This window comes from Sprattus sprattus (genome assembly GCF_963457725.1).
Source record: "Sprattus sprattus genome assembly, chromosome: 6".
Classification (NCBI taxonomy): Eukaryota; Metazoa; Chordata; class Actinopteri; order Clupeiformes; family Clupeidae; genus Sprattus; species Sprattus sprattus.
In genome coordinates this window covers 32,647,420-32,667,174 of record NC_137925.1, presented here as the reverse complement: position 1 = coordinate 32,667,174, position 19,755 = coordinate 32,647,420, and the positions used below count along the sequence as shown (strand labels likewise).

The 19,755-nt window shown below is 40.6% G+C and overlaps 1 protein-coding gene across 1 annotated transcript; it reads left to right on the top strand.

Moving 5' to 3' along the window:
* The first annotated feature begins 8,271 nt into the window (after positions 1-8,271).
* LOC308367239 (uncharacterized protein) lies at positions 8,272-17,316 on the top strand. The gene is made up of 7 exons (XM_080841088.1): positions 8,272-8,299; positions 15,393-15,594; positions 15,688-15,787; positions 16,076-16,386; positions 16,577-16,763; positions 16,914-17,073; positions 17,182-17,316. Coding segments are annotated over exons 2-6 (792 nt in total). The 5' UTR covers positions 8,272-8,299; positions 15,393-15,401; the 3' UTR covers positions 16,915-17,073; positions 17,182-17,316.
* The last annotated feature ends 2,439 nt before the right edge of the window (positions 17,317-19,755 follow it).

Genomic DNA, 19,755 nt, shown 5'->3' with positions numbered 1-19,755 from the left:
GTTGTATAATGCTATGTTTGTAGCATCTTTAATCAGAGAAAAGGAGTGCGGATAAAACTTTTGGGTAATACTTTACAATAAAAGGTGTAATCGTATAGGTAGTTATGTACTACATAGATATGAAAAGGTATTGGAGATATGGAGTGATTTATATGATTGATTGAGGAATGTCTAAGGACAGGACCAAAATTAAAAGAGGGTAAGTATACTTTTTAAATATGTGATATTATTTTGTTTTTAGCATTACAGCAATGCTTTTAGTATAACAATAAGAATGTATGGGAAGCATGGAATACAAGTACTACAAATCATCAATCATATTACACTTTTAGAGCATGTCTAGAGGGCATGTAGAAATCATATGTGTATCTGTCATTTCTAATTTTTGGAGATTATATATACACAGGTGGACGCATATGGACTGATCCACTCAGGAGACTGGGTATAGGTGAAGATTTTGAACAAAAAGAGCTTCCAGCCTATGGTGATGTCAAGGTTCTAGTGTCTAATATTGTACTAACTTTTTGTGGAATTTCAGGACCACAAGGTGATGGGACTACTACAATTTAATGTATTAGGGTTAGCATGGGAAGCATTCTGTTGCAGCAGCTCGACCTGGACGAGAGGCTGTGAAGGTCATGGAAATGTTGCAGTGAATGAATGTTTCATGTCATTACAGGAAAGAACTGTTGTATGATATACATGGGAAGTCATTCACATAGAAATAGGACATTTCATGTTGAAAAGGTTGTTGCATACACATTACGAGACCATTGTAAATTAGAATCACAATTGGCCAGAAACTGATTTAGCGGAAATCCGTGAGTACACTGTAGAAGATTATTTCAATTACGAATGTTTTGACATGACTGATAAAGTGCATGGTGGGGAAGATGTGGGTATTTTTGAAGGAAATTGTAATAGAACTTGGACACTGGTTACCAGTGGTCCTTTTAACACTTCAAATAAGAAATCCATGTTATACAGGCAAGCATGGGAGCTACGAGGACTTGTTCCTATCAGATGTAAACCAGGCATGACTAATTGTACTGATATGGATAGATTCTTAGACGGTCAAAGAACATTTATGTATGCATATCATTTCCCCCATTCTCCGCAGGATGCTCCATTAGCTGATATATGGTGGGCGTGTGGAAAAGAATTTGGCTTAAGAAACACTCTACCTCATGATTGGACAGGGAAATGTGCTGGAGTAGCCATAATGCAACGAACAAAAGTTATTAACGTGGACACAGCACCTGGTGGGAATTTCACAATAGCAATGAATAAACTGTTTAAGTTACGGACAGAGCTGAAGCAGAATGCAGGCCCCCCTGAGATGGGTTCTGTATTATCAGACTGGTTCAAGAGCATCTTCGGGGGATGGGGGACCTGGTTTGCTTCAGTACTTGGTATCATTGCATTAATCGTATTGGTGTTCAGTCTAATTGTATGTTGTGTTATTCCTTGTTGCAGGTCACTTGCAGTCAGAGCAATAGCTTCTCAATTTACCCAGATGACAGTGTTGGTTGATAAAAGTGAAAGCCGAGTGGGGTTAACAATGTCTTATGGTAACGATGAAGTACTTGAAATGTTACAGGTTATGAGCAGAGCGATAAGTGGTTTACCACTATCGCAACCTCTGATTCTACGGCAGACTCAAAGGAAGTTGAAGAATCACAACACCAGCATTCATGTGTTATGTATCAAAAGTATAATGCAGTAGTTAATTTACTGATGAGTATAATGTCATAACTCAGGGAAAATGTAATAATGTATGAGGTGAACAAAGGGGGGTGGTATTATTATTATTTAGAGGATTTTCCCTCATATACAGAAAGGCCTCTCAAGGAACTACACCTCCTAGAGATGAATGTAAGCGTAATGTTAAAGTATACTGGGTAAAAAGAAATTGAATATCCATAGTGAAGTTAACGTCTATATTACAATTATGTGTGTAGTGGTTTAGATAAACAGAGAGTGCCTTAGTAAAATAGATAAATGTGCTTGTAGCTTTTTAGACAAAGCTATATTTCCATACTTGTGTATTTTTTATTTTTCATATGACAGGCCATATGGGAATGTTCCATGGTCTGTGTGTTGTGAAACTCTCCTAGGCGTACCCTAGGGAGGCATTATTGTTCTGTGATGCAAACTACTGGAAGTTGGTGACATAGCTGTATTGGATGTTTAGAGTAATGTGATGTTTAGTATTAGGTTAGTTATAGGCTTTGCTGTAGAAGTAAAACTGTGCTCGGTGGCTGTGTAATGTAGGAGTAAATGTTTAGATTATGACATGTGTTAGGATAAGGTGTGAATGAATTCACAAAGGGGCGAGTATGTAGGCCTGAATTATCAGTTTAAGTTAAACCAAGCATCTCCTCTTTCTTTATTAATAAGTGTGGCTCTTGGGTGCTCCAGTGTACCTTAAATGGTAAAGCAGAGTTCAGAGTTCACTGTATTTTAGGCCTAACGGCTAGACAGAGAGTTTTTACTTTCTGTAACTTAAATGTAAATCTAGCAGAATGGCAGCTGTACCTAGTCAGACACTCAGGGCCTGATTTACTAATATGCGAGCGCTTCTTAATCTGCGTTCGCAAATTAACGCACGGTGTTTTTGCGCATTTTACTTGGTATTTATCAAACCAGATCTGCGCTGGGCAAACTGTGTTTACTCCGCCCTATATAGGGCCTGATTTACTAACATTGCGACCGCTGCTTAAACTGCGTTCGCACATTAACGCACGGTGTTTTTCCGCATTTTCCGTGGTATTTATTTAGGACGAGAAAATGAAGCTTCAGCGAATTGGAGATAGATATTGGTTCACGTTCGCTCAATCACTGAACCTGATTCAATGTGCTGCTATATTGTTGTTCTGCCCGCCATACAGCAAGATGTTTAAAATAACACGATTATAAAGAATATGCTATTGGTGGCATTAATGCATAAACTGTCTATTATAACAATATAGATGTGTACATGGCGAGATTAATTATTTCTACAAGGGACATGGGTTCACTACAATATATATGGACGTGGGTGCAATCAATGGTTCATATTACGTTCGGAAAGTTTGCGATTTCAAAAAAAGTCCTGTTTGATGTCTATAATTTCAGCTGTGGCAGTGGGGAAATGTATTGACCAGTGCGCCATAGCAATGCTTCGAGTAGCCTACCTGTGTGAATATTTGTGAAGGCTGAGATATATCAACTGCTGATACTATAACTGTTTGAAATGATCCGGTGCCAATATTTGCAATGTTTACCAACTGATTGAATGGAATGTGATCTCCGGTTGGAGGGTTAGATGTCGTCTCTGATCTGGTCCAGTAATTGAAGTATTGCGTGGCTGGTTAACCTGTACCGTCTAATGATTTCTGGTTCGCTTAATTGAACAATTGTTATACGAGTTGAAAAAATTCTTTCTGTGCGCTGCCTCTGTCTATGTCTTCGCCTTGCTCTTATTACTGCTGCCATATCAACGTATTCAGACTCAGTGGAAATGCGCTTACTGGTTAAGACGTGCTTTTATGAGGCGGAGAATTATCCTGCAAATTGGAGACGTGCGCTCGACAGGCAGTTTAGTAAATACCACGCATGACATCATTAGGCGCACTTACCTTGTCTCCTCCCACGTAAATTGCGCCTCACGCCTACGTTACCACCCACCTCCACGTTACCTCCCCCACAGGCGTTAATATGCGCTGTGGCCCCTTAGTAAATACCGTTTTATGTTTACGACCGCTATTTTACGCCAGAAATGGGCGCAATCCTGTTAGTAAATCAGGCCCTCAGACTCTGGCTAAAAGGGGTTGTTTCCCTATTTGGGTAGTGTTAGAGACAATTCATATGTGGAGGCACAATTACATACTATTCTGGGATTTCTGATGGGTATAAGAACAGTTTGTAGTCTGTATTTGTTAGAACGATGACCGGAATCCTTCTCTTGTTGCCTTGGCAATAATAAACCCAGCTCCAGTATTCTTCAAACCTTGGCTTTCGACTCTCCTGATTATCGAACTCAGATTTAAGTAATAAGTAATGTTAATTCTCTACAATAATCACTGCCAGGGTCTAAAGCTCTCAGGGCTTTCATGTATTTATGATTGCGCTCGCTGAAACGCGCATCCATTTCACTAAGAACCGAATCAATTATGCCAAAAAACAGTCTTTTACATTCCTGCTCAATGTTTTGTTCTTGCTGCCCAAGACTCTCCTCCACCACGTAATTTTGAAGTGCCTTGGGTGTCTGGCGCTGCCGTTTTGGGGGTGCGGGTTGATAATCACTGAAGCTCTCAGTCCAAATCTTCTCAAATTCTTCGTCAGATCTTATATTTTGCAGGCAGTCAGAGGCACATTTAATGAGCTGTACCGCAGTGATTAGGTCAGTATCCTCAGCTTGCAGTAGTTTGTTCGGTGGGTCTAACTGCCCCAAAACTTTGTTGATCACACACGCGAGGAACTTGAAAGTTGGTTCTGTTGCAGCCTTGTGAAGGCCTGTGGCCTCGATCTTCACATCAGCGCTTACCCTTGTTTTCCCAATGTCTGTCAAGAACTCCACAATTGTCGTGTACGATTTCAGAATGACAGACACGGTGTCAAAGTGCCCAGTCCACCGTTGATCCAGTAGTCTTTTAAGCCTCTCTCCTTTGTACTGTGCGGCCACTGTAGGTTTTTTCAGGAATTTGTACAGCGAATCACAAACGTCAAAAAAGTCAGTGACTGCGTTCTCTGTTGACAGAGCGTGAACGATTACTAAGTGGAGTTGATGATTGAAACAATGAATATAGGGGATCTCTGTGTAGCCTATTTTGAATCCGTTTCTGCATGCCCCCTTCCCTCCCTGACATCACACTGGCCCCGTCGTAACACTGACTAAGTATCTTGCTTGCGTCCAGACCAACTCTTAAGAACTCGTCAAGTACCAAATCAGTGAGTGACTGAGCATCACACTTGTCAGTGGTCAACATTGAAAGCAGTTGCTCTTTAACTGTGCATTCATGGTCCACATAACGAATGATACAAGAGACATTCTCCTGCCCAGTTGGATCCTTCGTTCCATCAACCTTGTTGGTAAACCACGACTCTCCTATATCCTTCACTATCTCCTCAGTTATCATAGTAGCCATCAGTTTGATTATTTCATTTTGTATGTCGTGTGAGGTATAAGTGGCGTTTTTTGGAATGGTGCTAAATGCCTGTGCGAACTCTTTATTCTGCCTCAAAGTGTAATCAAATAAGGACAGAAAATGTCCACATCCACTTTCCCTCCTGCTGTCGATAGAATCAATAGACCCCCTCAATGGCAGTTCGTTTGAAACAAGGAATTCTATTATGTCTACAATTCCAGATATATAAATGTGGTTTCGGGACAGCTGAGCAGAATTGACCAGTGTTGAAATTTCGTTCCCTGTTGAACGTCGCAACTTTTTTTCTTTCCAAGCAACCAAGCATGTCAGATGCTCTTTGCTGTTAGCATGTCTGCTGAACCCTTTAGCCTTGTCTGTGGCATGTTTCCAATTGCTAAAGCCTGAAGTAGTGAATGCGGAATCACTGCCTCCAAATTTCCTACACGGAAAACAAAATGCAGAGTCTTTCTCAATAGAATATTCGAGCCAAACTCTCTCTCTGTACCAAGAGGCTGAAAATGAACGATAATCATTTCTGCTCCATAGCATTTTTGGGAACTGTTTAAGCGATGGCTGAGCGGGACACTTCACCGAGGTCGCTTGGTGGAAGCGTCACATTACCCACACTCTCAGCTCTTCTCAACGGCTCGTCTGAGTCATCCTTGTCTCTTGTGGTGGCTGATGTGCTGGGCCCTGGGTCCTTCTCCACAGTGTGTTTTGAGACAATCCATTTTCTGATGTCCATTTTAAAGTAGGATACAGACTAGCTACTAGCTAACACTCTCCCGGAAAAAAATGTTAGCCTGTGCAGTGTGCACAACAAGAGTAACAATGTGCAACACAACAATCGAACGTTATGACAGCTCGCTCCCGCTGACTGAGACAACCAATCAGATTTGAAATGTAGCCAAGAATACCATGCCAATGTAGAAGTATGGATACCTGTTAATATTTCACATGAAATAACGAATTATAAATGTGTCTAATAAGCAATAAATCATTAAAAAAAATTAAAAATTGGAGTGATCACTGAGTCTCAGTAGAGGGGGCGGGGATGTAGCCTAGAGGGGGCTCCGCCCCCTTTCACCCCCCCCCGTGGCGCCGGGCCTGTTACAGGTTCATCCCCGTCAGACGGTTACCCTCATCAGTTGCGTTTAGCCTCTGAAAAAAGCTTTTAAGGCTTGTCTGCTTGGCCATGTTTGATCATTCTCACTCATTTCGCTCCTTGTTTGCAACCGACGGTTTGCTATTTAAAATGCAGCATAGGCTACGTGTTGTTTAATAACTTTCCAACGTCAGAATAGCCTGTTCCTTTAAAACAGTGTTTCTCAAACTTTTTCAGACCAAGGTCCACTTAGCCAATAAAAAAAAAACTCGCGGACCATCTAACTAAATAGAAAATCCCCGGAACAACATGCCTACACAGACCTGGCGCCAGACAATTGTTAGCGGCACATGAATTTCACGGGTGGGCTCTCCTTTTTTTACGTAGGCTACCGGTAGGCTGGTCATAGATATGACAATATGCAAGGCAAAGCATTTGGAACCCTGCTCCAAGCTTGACTTGGTTATGTTACAAACTATAGTTCGCTCACAGCCTCATACTCCCATCCTTCACACACTCAGACAGGCCAATGTATCACAAAACACAACGATGTGCAAACCGACCACACTAATTTAGTAGCCTACTACCAACAGAAGGCTAGCCCACTGGAATTAATACATGCATCCTAGTAGACATCATTTCGGAATTAAGAGCTGTCATTATCCAACGTCACACAACACAGAATATAGATATCATCTTGTTGTCTCCGCAGCGGGAGAAAAAAACGCTGTTTGAATTCAGCTCCGCGGCGGCATAATAAGGCTGAAACATCTCATCGTTGCACCTTCTCCTTGTCTGTGCCTGTCAGAGGCTTTCTCATTTAATTTTCTTTTCATAGTCCCTGTCTTAAGCCACCAAATACATGACCTTGTTAATAGATTAGGCAACTGGATGTGTTCTCTTCGTTCTGAGTTGTATGTTAGAAATGTCGCAATAATTTGCTTTTGGCCGTCGCGGACCATTATGGGGCACTGGCGGACCACACTTTGAGAATGACTGCTTTAAAACATAATAAGGGCAGTGCACGTTTGCTTTATAGGCCTAAATATTAGGATTGTTGTCAAATTCAGATTGTGTTTGAGGGACGGGATTTTTAAGAAATTCCAATCAGACATTTTGACCGGTGAGATGTAATATTTTCGGTCATTTCATTTTTTTTCGGACAAAGTCCGGTAATTACCGGACAACGGAAACGCTGGTATGTACATCTTTGACCCCAGCTATAGGCCCGGACGTCCCACGGGTTGCTAAAATCATTACCTACTGAGATGTGTTTCAGGTTACAGTTCCCCATACTTCAGTTTTTAACTAAATTTAACAACAATGAGTGATCGAATGCTCAGCTTCTACAGAATGTCCCGCCGCACGAAGAAGTGGACTGTCCATAGCATGCTTCACCTTACTGATTTGGCAATCACCAACTCATGGATTCCGTAACGACAAGACAGTAACAACCTGCAAAGAGAACCTTCCAATACCAGCTTCTTGGCTGAAGAACTGATATCCCAGACACAGGCATATCAAGAAGATGACAATAAATCCTGGAATGCTCTCCAGAAGGCCCCACCAAGATGAGAGCATAAGGAAATATGGGGCAATTTGCCTCAAATGCTTGACATTCCACATGATTCAAACAAGGAAGTCCCGTTGTCCACTACAGTGGACATGTGATCAAATTTGAATTAAATGTAAAAAGTAGTACACAAGTACACAAACGTATAATCATATGAAGCTACTGCTACTCATTATTTGAGTACTCATTTTATGAGATACATTTTTACTTACTCAATTTTAACTTGAGTATAGCTTTTGCTTACTCTACCCAATATTTTGGTGTGTACTTTTTCTTCTACTTGATTGACTACTATTATAACGTAATTCTATTTTAACTTGAGTAGCCTATAGCTTTTGCTTACTCTAACCACCTCTGCTCCTAGATTCCTTTAATATATTTTCATATCCCTAAAAGTATTAATACCTCAGTACAGCAGATGGCGGTAATGAAATGAGATTGCAAGGTGCTAATGAATCACAGAAGAAGAAGATAAACTCGCAAGTGAAGCAGGTGAGCCTAGTGTTTTCTGTTTTTACGAAGTTTGTTGATGGCTGAGTCAAAAAAGACTAGTAGGAGACACGGGTCACTGTAATTGCAGTTTCCATATATAACGTTAAGTATCGTAAGTGTAAAAGTGTAACGCAATGAGCAAGGGAAGTTAGGCGACTAAGCTAGGAAGCTAACATTAGTTTACAGTTGATGCTATGGGGTAATAACTAAACAAAGTGAAGTGAAATAAAATAAGCTTACAGTCAGCAGAGAACTTTGATTGTGTTTGATTGTGCTTACGCTCGATAGCTACGTTGGTCATAGGCTACATTCAATATTTCAAGAAGGCTAACGTTAGCTGACCAACGTCAGTTAGCTGAATGTAGGCAGTAATTTAACTCCATTAACTTAACCCTCAATGCAGTATGCTGTTAATGTTTTATAGTTACCGACTCTTTGGTATGTCAAATAAAATCTGCGATAAATCGCCCATTTTCTGACACTTTTTAATGAACAGAACGGTCATGAACAAACAGCCATGATATGACCAATTCAGTAACGTTACTGATCCCTTTTGCTGCCTAAACGATTTGTTCCCAATAGTTCACAAGCTTCATATCTGATATAATATCTGTTTGGGTATTTGTCTGATTAGCCTAAAGAAATAGAGAACATTCATCCCCACAAATGTATTACTTATGGAATGTTGTGTATGATAGATATAAAGTTGCAGAACATCCTAACCCAGCAAGCAAGCCTCCACGGGCCCCATGCGGGCATTCTGTGGGCACTGTGGGCTAGGGCTAGCCCACACCAATCCCACACAGGCCCGGTATGGGCTTTGGGTTCACTGCGGGCTCACTGCGGGCTCTCGCCGGAGAGATTCTAAATTCTAAAACTGCCCAGAAAACCTATGCTGGCCCCGTGCGGGCTGCCACATTCGGGGTATAGGTTTTCTGCCTATGGCCCCGCACGGGCAGCCCACAGGATAAAAAAAGAACGTTACGAGTATTTGATCACATGACATGCGTGTCTTGTAGCGATACCCATCAATGTTAGGAGGCGCATACATGTAAAAAGAAAGTATCTTCTCAAGACCCCATTAAAATGGTGTTATGTTACAAAGTCCACTCTCCATACCTCATGAATTTCCACGCCTTCATTTCTACATATAATTACTCAAGAGTTTGGTTTGACAAAGATCAATGTTTTAATACCCATCAAAATGTGTTCTTGAAAACAACTTGTGTTAATGAATAGACAAACTCTGCAGGGCGTTCGCATTCGGTCTTTTGTCTCGTTTACCAACCAGCATTTCAGTGCTGCTGTGAACCATGCTCATGAAAGACAGCTCCCTTATGATTGTGTATAATCACAGCTTTTCTCCCCCTCAAGTTTTCATGTACCATTTCAGTGGATTTTGAAACTGGAGCTGGCTTACTTGTGCCAACCATTAATGCATGACATTCAAATACACTGCGAAAATGCAAATTATAACTCTTTTGGCATTGTAATGTCAATCACATACAGCACATGGAGTAAAAACGAATCAAAGGGGGGGGGGGAAGACATTTTCAGCCAGCTCTTTTGGGCATAGAGCGGCACTGTGGGCCAGTGTCTTGCTGCTGGGGGTTAGGGTGCAAAGACAGGATTCCTGGAGGCAGAGCTTAGTGGTGTCCCTGTTAAAGCCATGATGAGATGTGTGAAGCTGTTTATAGGGTACTGTGGATGACAAATGAGGTTGCCTCTACAGAGGAAGTACAAATGTTGACTCAATGTCTTAGTCAGGGGTATGAAAGTTAACAAGATAAGACAGACTGATAAGTAAGACACACATGGAGGGTAGAGGGTGGCCAATGTCCTGCTACCCATTTACTCCTAAAACGTCTAGGATAAATATCCTTATTTCCTGAGGGTTTTATGAGAAAATACTAAGAATTCTCAACGTCTACCAAAACCCTAATATCTAAGCCTCTGTAGCACATAGAAACATGAAATAAATTACATTGTAAAGGTAAGAAATCACATTTTATTAAAATATGCTCCCTTAGCACTGCAAATGGGTTAATTACAAAGGGAGCAATCAGCCTACATGGGTTCAAATACAGACATGTTTTAGTCTTCTAGGTAATAATACTAACAATAACGTAATAACTAAAACTAAGGCTAATACTAACACTTATTACAACACACTAATAATAATAGTAATAATACTAACAATAACAAACGTAATAACTAAAACTAAGGCTAATACTAACATTAATTACAACACAATAATAATAATAACGTAATAACTAAAACTTAATAACTTATAATAGTGATTGGGGTGATGAGGGTGCCACAGATCAAGATGATTGTGCAAAACTGTCGAAGGTGTTGTGTGAGTGGGCTCTGAAGAATTGTGTGCCACATAACACCCTTTCAGATCTTCTTTGTGTGCTACAGGAGTTCCATCCTAATTTACCAAAGCAAGCTCGGACCCTGTTACAAACAGCAAAAATAGCTGCAAATATCAGGCAGATCAAAGGAGGTGAATATGTGCATTTTGGCATCCTCACACACCTTCAGACATCAACGTCTCTCAACGATATTGGCAACACTGTTGCCCTCCAAATTAACATTGATGGGTTGCCATTGTATAAGTGCTCTGCTTTGCAGTTGTGGCCAATATTAGGCAAAGTATCTTCTGAAGAACCCTTTATCATTGGGATATTTTGTGGCCATAGCAAGCGTATTAGAGTAGAGTATTTGTCCGACTTTGTTCAGGAAGTGAATAGTCTGCAGAGAGGCTTTGAGCTGTCAGGGAAAAAGTTGACATTGGAGATTGACTGCTTCATTTGTGATGCTCCAGCCAGATAGTTTCTGAAAAAAAATCAAGGGGCACACAAGAGGGTGTCTATGTAAAACACCATATGACTTTGCCTGAGTCAACGGTGGTGGAGGCAGAAGTGGCCAGGATGGAGGTGAGGGTAAAGTGATGTCCCCCTGAACAACAGAAATGCGATCCAAGTCATGATGGCCCATTGGGTACACTGCAGTCACATTGTCATACTGAAAGGTGATGGATATGTTTATGATTTTTTAAAGAAAAACTACAATTTCGTTTACGATTTTTTTAAAGAGAAACTACAATTTCGCTGAACTTCCACTTGCATGGACACAACAGAGAAACTACAATTTCGCTGAAAACTTCCACTTGCATGGACACAACATTATTGAGAATGGGGTTGGGTAATGATATATTCACAAGTGCGATGTTTGGCTGCAACCTCAAGGTTGACGTCAAGAGGTGCAAGTTACAACCCTGTGATCATGAGTTGTCTTGCTTCAATACATTAATTAAACCACTAACTAATTCACCTTAAAAACACCAGATTAGTTTTCTATCCAGCTGAAGTTGTCCTTAAGCCACAGAGAGGCTGTCGCTGCTGAGTCAGGGTTTTCAAGATGGCCTGTTGCCTCCAATGATCTCCAAAATGATGGATCCTTGCATCTTCAGCTCAGTCCCTGGAAAAGGAAAAGGTAAGAATTTCTTAAAACTTTTTTTTGTTTCTGTTCATATGCTGAGAAACAGTTGAATAAAATACCAAGCGAAATGAAAAAGGACAGTTATACAAGAAGACTTGTGTCTAGCTAGCTGAGTTTGACAGATCGGTCTTGTTTTAATGCCTGTAGTTCACAGCTGCACAAGATGTGGGGAGTGACAATTAACCTGGCGGGCTAAGAGTTGTGAGGTAGACACTAAGCACCAATTTGATTGGTTTAGGTTAGGGAAATCTGAAGCCAGAGAACATGGACACGACATGTTATGTGATTGACAGGGCTGGTACACAACTAATTTTACCCAATTGTGGTACATATTCAGTTTGGCACTAAATGTGATTGTAGAAGTAACCCCTTGTTTTTATGTTATGTAACCATAGTACAATAAATACATCAGATTTCACATTTTTAAATGCATGATATTGCTTGGAAACACGTCATAACGAGCCAGACTTAACTCTTTTCCAGACATGTTAATAATAATAATAATAATACATTTAATTTGTAAATGTTCATTGGTAAGAATGGTAAAACATGCCGTGCTGCTTGAATATTTCTGAGTGGACCCACCATTCTCTTAACAGACATAGGAGCGAGAGAGAGCGCGGAGAAAGAGCCTACTTCACTGACCCTTCCATTGTTGTGGCCGTTTTGAACCAGGCATTGGATGTCTCGCGCAATAAAGTCCGTTATAATAGCCAGTTCTACCAAGGTTGCCTTTGTTGGTGTTAAGACAGGCGAGTGAACAGAGAAGAACAGAGAAGAAAGCGCGATTCTAGCATTTAGTATAATAGTATCTATAGTATTTATTTAGTTTCTTAGTATTAGTATTTTAAGTGTAGTTTCAATAGTTAAGTTTTAGTTTAATATTAGTTAAGTGTATTAGTTTATTAGTAGTATCATTAGTGATTGTTTTATAAGTGTATTAGATAGTATATTAAGTTTTATAGTAAGTTTTATATTTAGTGTAAATAATATTTTATAGCGTATATGTAGTTCGTTTGTGTTTTCGTTGTTTTGTATCTTCAATTCAAGAAATCCCGGCATCCAAGGTAGGTGAAGTTGTATTTAGTAGCTAACGGTTAAAATGACTAACGATAACGTTCACAAAATCTTCACTTCGCTGCTATCCTAGCATGCTAGCTACAGGCACAACAGCCCCTTCCGTTCAAGTACTCTGAATAAAAGAATGTTTCGTAATACTTCGAAATAACATTTGGTAAATGAACCTTATCATACATCGTTCAGCAGCGATAGGTGTGTAGATTTGATTTGAATTAAATTTGTTTTGGTTCTTAACGGGAGCATTAGCTGCCTAAAAAAACCCCCCGTAATTCTCTTTATCGTGCTGCAGTTCTGTGCTGTGCTGGGCTGGCAGGGGTTCCCCATTTCTGTTCACTCTGCACATAGACTATATTACCGTACAATGTCATTTTTGGTATAAATAGCTCATTCAGATACACTTATGGTGTGGATGCTTGCGTTTATTTAGGAATCCGCCGCCTTGATTTCTGTACAATTTTATATGTACACATAAAAGGCAGAAATAGGGCACGGAGGTAAGGTGCTTTTCTGATTTTGGAACCATATCGTAGCCCGACCTATTATACTTAATATTGATTTCGGTGTCATCCAGGATCGCGGATTTCGGAAAACTTAAGTCCCTGCCCAAGAAGGGTATTTAAATTAGCTTTGTAACAAAAATGGCACATATACAGCGTATTGAAGTGTATAAGAGAGTGTTGTAATACCGCGTGTACAAACCAGCCTGATACAAATAGTAGAATTTTGATTTTGCGACATTCGGTGTAAATTCTTTTTCTTGTTGAGCTTTATTTCCAACAGCATTTTTAATCAATGCGGGATAATAGGTCGTCGCCAACTTTGTTGCCATTTCGAGACTGTACAAATCAAATCGGAAAATACGGTAAGAAATGTTCCTGCTGAGAGTCAAACAAGACTTCGTGCATTGTCTACACACCTGTCACTTCTGAAATATGTAAGGTTGATTCATTAAACCATATTTATATTGATAAAAACATTTGTTAAGCGGATTTTTTGGTGGCCCGCGGGATAATAGGTCGCGTTACGGTAGCTGCTAGCCTAGTTTGAATCCAGGACGATATATTTTATCTTTAGCTGCCACAAATTTGAAAAAAAAAAAAAAAAAAAACAACAACGATAACGCTTGTACTAGGCTATAAGTATCTCAAAAATTGCTTAGTTTTGTCTTACTTTAAAACTAGTGTAATGACTAGTGTAATGGGAAGGGGAAAGGATGCCTTGTAATACTACCGGGCCAGTATACAGTAGAAATTAGCGGAATTCTGTTGCTTTCCATCTGTCAATGTCAGCTAGGCTTCTTGACTTTCTCTGGAACTCTTTTGGGATATGAGGCCTTATAGCTGCAGCAATCGCTGTGAAATTGTCATTACAGCTATAGAGCCTTCTACACTTCAAAGTGTATATGTATGAAGGGATGTGAAAAGATTAAAATGTAATCATTTAATGCAACTGTTCATTGTGGCTACACTTTGCCATCAAAACTTGGCTAATAGAAAGGTATCAAAAATTGATTTTCGTAATTGTATCCCTTACAGACAGATCTGGCCTCTTACAGGGATATGGCTTCAAGGAGTTACTGGACTAAGCGCAGGAGCACAATAAGAATCCTAAACTCTCTTGATTTAGTTCAGGACAGTAATGGAGGTGAAATTGTGGCAGAAGTTGATCCTGACTCTAATTTCCATCTTGATGAGGATGATGATGCTGTTTTCATGGACTGCCATAGTACATTGGATGATTGGGGTGACAGTAAGGCTGATCGTAATAGCCTTGAAGGTGAAGATGGTGAAAATGCAGACGGTAGTGATGAGGGTGATGAGGAAGAAAGTGATTGGGGTGATGAGGGTGCCACAGATCAAGATGATTGTGCAAAACTGTCGAAGGTGTTGTGTGAGTGGGCTCTGAAGAATTGTGTGCCACATAACACCCTTTCAGATCTTCTTTGTGTGCTACAGGAGTTCCATCCTAATTTACCAAAGCAAGCTCGCACCCTGTTACAAACAGCAAAAATAGCTGCAAATATCAGGCAGATCAAAGGAGGTGAATATGTGCATTTTGGCATCCTCACACACCTTCAGACATCAACGTCTCTCAACGATATTGGCAACACTGTTGCCCTCCAAATATAAGGATAATAAGGATTTAAATGTTTTCCTATCTTCTTGCCTTCTTGTTCTTTTCTAAATAAATCAACTTAATGATCCACCAGCCACACTGTCGAAAGACTCCATTCATTGCTGCTGTGTTTTAGAGGAAGCCAAGAAGCTTCGCCGACATACAAAACACACACACATTTTTCTTCTAAAAACAGTACAAATCAAATATCAACATTGGCAGAAATAAAGGAAATGTGTTTTTTTATAAACACATCTTAAATTAATCAACCTACTGATCCACCAGCCACACTGTTGACAGACTCCATTTATTGCTGCTGTGTTTACTTTGCCTATATGTACAATATTGAATTATTAAATATTAAATATACATGTATGTTCACTTCTTCCAGGTTACAGCCATGGTGTTTACCATTGTTGAATTCCCTGACAATTCCGTTGGGATTGTCAGCAACAAGTGGCTGAACAACGATGCCTCTGCAACCATGTGGCCGCCTTATTCTGATTCAGCCAAATACAAGGCAGCATTGTTGCAACACGAAGGTCCAGGCGAGACCTGGAAAGCCCACCAAATCGTTGTATTAGGCACAGCAGGTATGTTTTCACCCTGAAATTGTTGCGAGTTCACTTAGCATGCATAGTGTCAAGGAAAATGTGAACTTATACAACATATTTTGTTTCTCACAGTGGATTATGAAAAGGCCAGGTATAAGGCCAGAATGGCTGAAACAAATGTATTCGTTTTAAGCGAGCCAGAGGAGCTGGACAGGAGACAGCGCTCAAGACAGTAAGTGATCTTAATCTCTTTTTTGGTAGTATTGTTTTTTTTAGTCTGAATATGTCCAGGTATTTACTGCTTCAAATACTATAATGTACTCAAGCCACTGCAATTGATATCCCTGCCTGCACACATGTGACGTGTCTTAAGTTATCCATTTTATTTTGGTGAACGCCACATCCCTTAATTCCAAATGTGAAGAACATCATTCTGACAAATGACTATTGTCAATGTGGCAGATATTCTATAAATGTGTGTTATAAGCATTCTTGGATTGTTGTTCCTCATTTGATGCAGGCCTGCCAGACGATTTGCCGATCTGGAGCCTGGCCCTGTGCCAAGAAAACGGCAGCATCATCCGCAGACTCACATTACCGTGCACCAGCCACCAGTGCCACCACCACCCAAGGCTTATCCTAATTTTAGCCAGCCTTCCCCAATGATGAGACAAATTAGTACTCCACCTTCTCCGCAGTCTCCACCACCATATTGCCCTTCACCTGTGATTCAGGCCCCTCCATCATTTACGTATCATCCCCTTGCCGTATCAGCAACACAGCCCCCACCAGCACCCTACCCCTCTATGATGAGGCCAACTCCATCAACAGGTATGTTTAGTAGCCTGTAAAAATCTACACCTGCCATAACGCTGTAACGCCATAATCTTAAAACTACATGCAAATGCCAAACATTTGTAGAGCGGCATAAAAGTGGTGGAGATGGCAGGTCAGAAGAGTTTGCATGCCGTTATATAATATGTAGACTACGAGGTAAAACCCTGTTCATTTTTTTTTTCAGGTATTGAAAGATACATTGTTAACACTTTGGAGGAGATAAAGGAGAGGCTCACAAATCTAGAGAGATCAGTGGCAGCCATTACGCGACCAACAGGAAGGGATGCCACTTTGCCTGAGGGCTTAAATTTACCCCTCCAAACCCCACAGGACCTGGAGATGCTGGAGGGCAAAATGGAGGACGAAATTTGGTATGTCAATGTCAATAGTCAGAGAGAGTGAGCCATTGAAACAATCTTTTGTCGTGAACCCAATCTTTTTAACAGTGCATGTCATTATTATTCGTATTATTGTTATTATTATTTATTTTCGATTCCTGTTTTTGATTCCCTTCCTGTTAGACCAATTACCTGGTGACCATTGGTGGGCACAACGCCCAAGTCGCAACAAGGCGAATTCTGGTCACACTGCTTGGGCAGGGTTTGGCCCTCTTAATGAATTGGAGTGGCACTCATGGGAAGTGGCCATTTCAAACATCAAAATTAAGGCACATCGTAACAGGTAAGCTACCTTTTATAGTATTACAAACATTACACTAAATATAAAAAGACACCGTTCTGCCCAACACCATTCTAGTTGTTTCATACCTATTTGCTCTTTGCTTTGCAGAAGCTGTTAGAAAAAGTTGCCCGCAGAACCCAAAGAATATAGAGGTAGAGGAGGAAATAAAGGTATGGCTAAGAAATGCACGAGACAGAGGAGGAGGACGGAAGGAGCGCTTCCAGAGGCAACTCACAAGGAGGGGAGAAGATGAATAGAGACACACACACACACACACACACACACACTTGCATCTAATAAAGTCATTCATTTGAATTCCTTTTGTCTATTGTACATTTTCTGACAAGTGTTAGTAATGCTGTAAATGCATCCATTTTGGATTTGCAGAATAAATATATTTTTCCTAAAAAGAATATATATATATATATATATATATATATACTATAAAATATAAAAATATTCACTATAAATAAGTGAAAAATTAGTGCAGGCTCTGTGTGGGCTCTGTGTGGGCTATGTGAGTGCTCTGTGAGGGCTCTGTGTGGGCTCTGTGAGGGCTCTGTGTGGGCTATGTGCGGGCTATGTGAGGGCTCTGTGGGCTATGTGAGTGCTGCCCACGCAGGGCCAACACAGCGGGGCCAACGTTTTGCCAATGAGCAAAGTCTTACTGGCCCTGCGCGGGCAGCCCTCACAGGGCCCTTGTGCCAGCCCAGAGGGGGCCCGCATGGGGCCCGTGGAGGCTTGCTTGCTGGGAAACATAGCCTGGTTACTACTGAGGCTGAATTTACACGGAGCCTAGATTCACTGAATCTGGTTCATTTTTCACACCTATCGAATCTTTTAATTTCGTAAAGACAGAGCCTGGTAACGATAGATTTGCGTAGAAACGGAGCCACCAGATTGTATTGAACGGGCTGTAGTACATACCCCACGCCTGTGGGTGGTGCCTGTGGGTTAGCGCTTTATTTACACAACTGAAAAAACTTGAAAAACCTAGAAGAAACTGAACAGCACAAGGTAAAATAGCACAGCACACGGATAAACACATTACACAAGACATTCAAGCTCCAATTAACAACATTACATTATGATGGTTAATAAAATCAGTGGTCAGACTAAAGGATATGCGAAAATAAATTATTTTTTCTATTGATAATAAAGAGTTTGGAACAGTACAACATGACATGTCTGTCATCCCATTTCCCAAGATAGGAGGCTAATCAAAAATCAGAAGGCTGGGTTAATGTTAATGAATTCGAGGCCCACCACGAGTGAGATTTAAAGGGAGAACAAGTTGTATACATAGAGGTTGGAGATTGCGAAACGATCACGTGGGGCAATGACGTCATCAGGTTGCGTGAAACCGTGCAGACGAACACCAGCTCCCGTACCGATTCAAATCTTCTCACTTTCTACCCCAGACTTCTATCGTTGCGGATACCGTGTGCGGATAGAGAGTGTTCGTCTTTATGATAGGGCTATCTGTATTATGAACAGATCGGACGCAAACAAACTAGACTTCGTATAAACAGCACTTGAGATGGTGTAGTGATAAAGCACCCACAGATCAGACACAGTGCTGCAAAGCACAGTTTCCATTTCCTGAGTAGCACCGCCAGTTTTTCTTTTAAGAGTTAAAAATATATTTCTGCTAGAAAATGCGAACTGTAATTGCTCGCCACGATCACTGTAACTGCACGGATCCAACACGGGATTGACAGCAGGGTATAGGAAATTGACTGAATTGTGTTGAACAAATATACAAGAACAGGCATGAACATCAGTCATCTCTTCAGGGGGGACCAGGTGTACACATGTGGCTAAAACGTGCATTCTGGTCTTCCGTAGCACACCTGATAAATAAATAGGCCCTCATCAGTTTACCAATGTTTTCATGGCAGGCCCCCATTTTACAATGAGAAAAAAAAAATCCCTTTGTTAGCATCTGTCTTGTATGGTTCTGACTGACAGTAGATGGTACGTTGAGCCATTATAAAAATGTGAATTTTGTCAACACCAGCATTCATCACAGTTCAGCCATATCATTTAATTTACCGTTTGCATTATTTTTTTTTTTTTACAGTGCACTTACTCTTTAATGCAACCAGTGGTTGGTTCTTTTGGATTTTCATTACTTTTTTTGCCCTCAACCCTCGCCCCTTTTGCTGGAACGTAATAACAGCAAAACAACTATACAATGGAATCTTTTGAGAAGCCAACATGCCAAGTAAACCCCTAAATGTCGCCACTGACAGGCTCATAAAGGTTATTATAAGGCTCTGACTAAATGGAATGGATCCCTACAAAATAAGATATACACCTGTGTGTCTGTTTACTTCAATAACTGTAAAGAAACGGTAGTAAATGAAAATGTTTCTACAGTCTGTGGTTTACATTTCTCTAGTGCCGGCCTCTGACCAGTCAGTGCCTGCAGTCGATTATCATGGTGTGGGCTGTTTTCAAAATTCAAATTTACAAAAGGAGAAGTTATGACTACAGGCACTGGTTTGCTACATCAGAGGCAAAAACAAAAGAAACAGATACAAAACTGTTGGTACCAAAAGTAATTTTCTACAGTTTCTGTAAAAACGCACTCACCAGACGATTCAGTCAAGGCACAGGACCACAAACATGCCATTTATACTAAAAGATATTTTGCATCAAAAACAAAATAGTAGAACA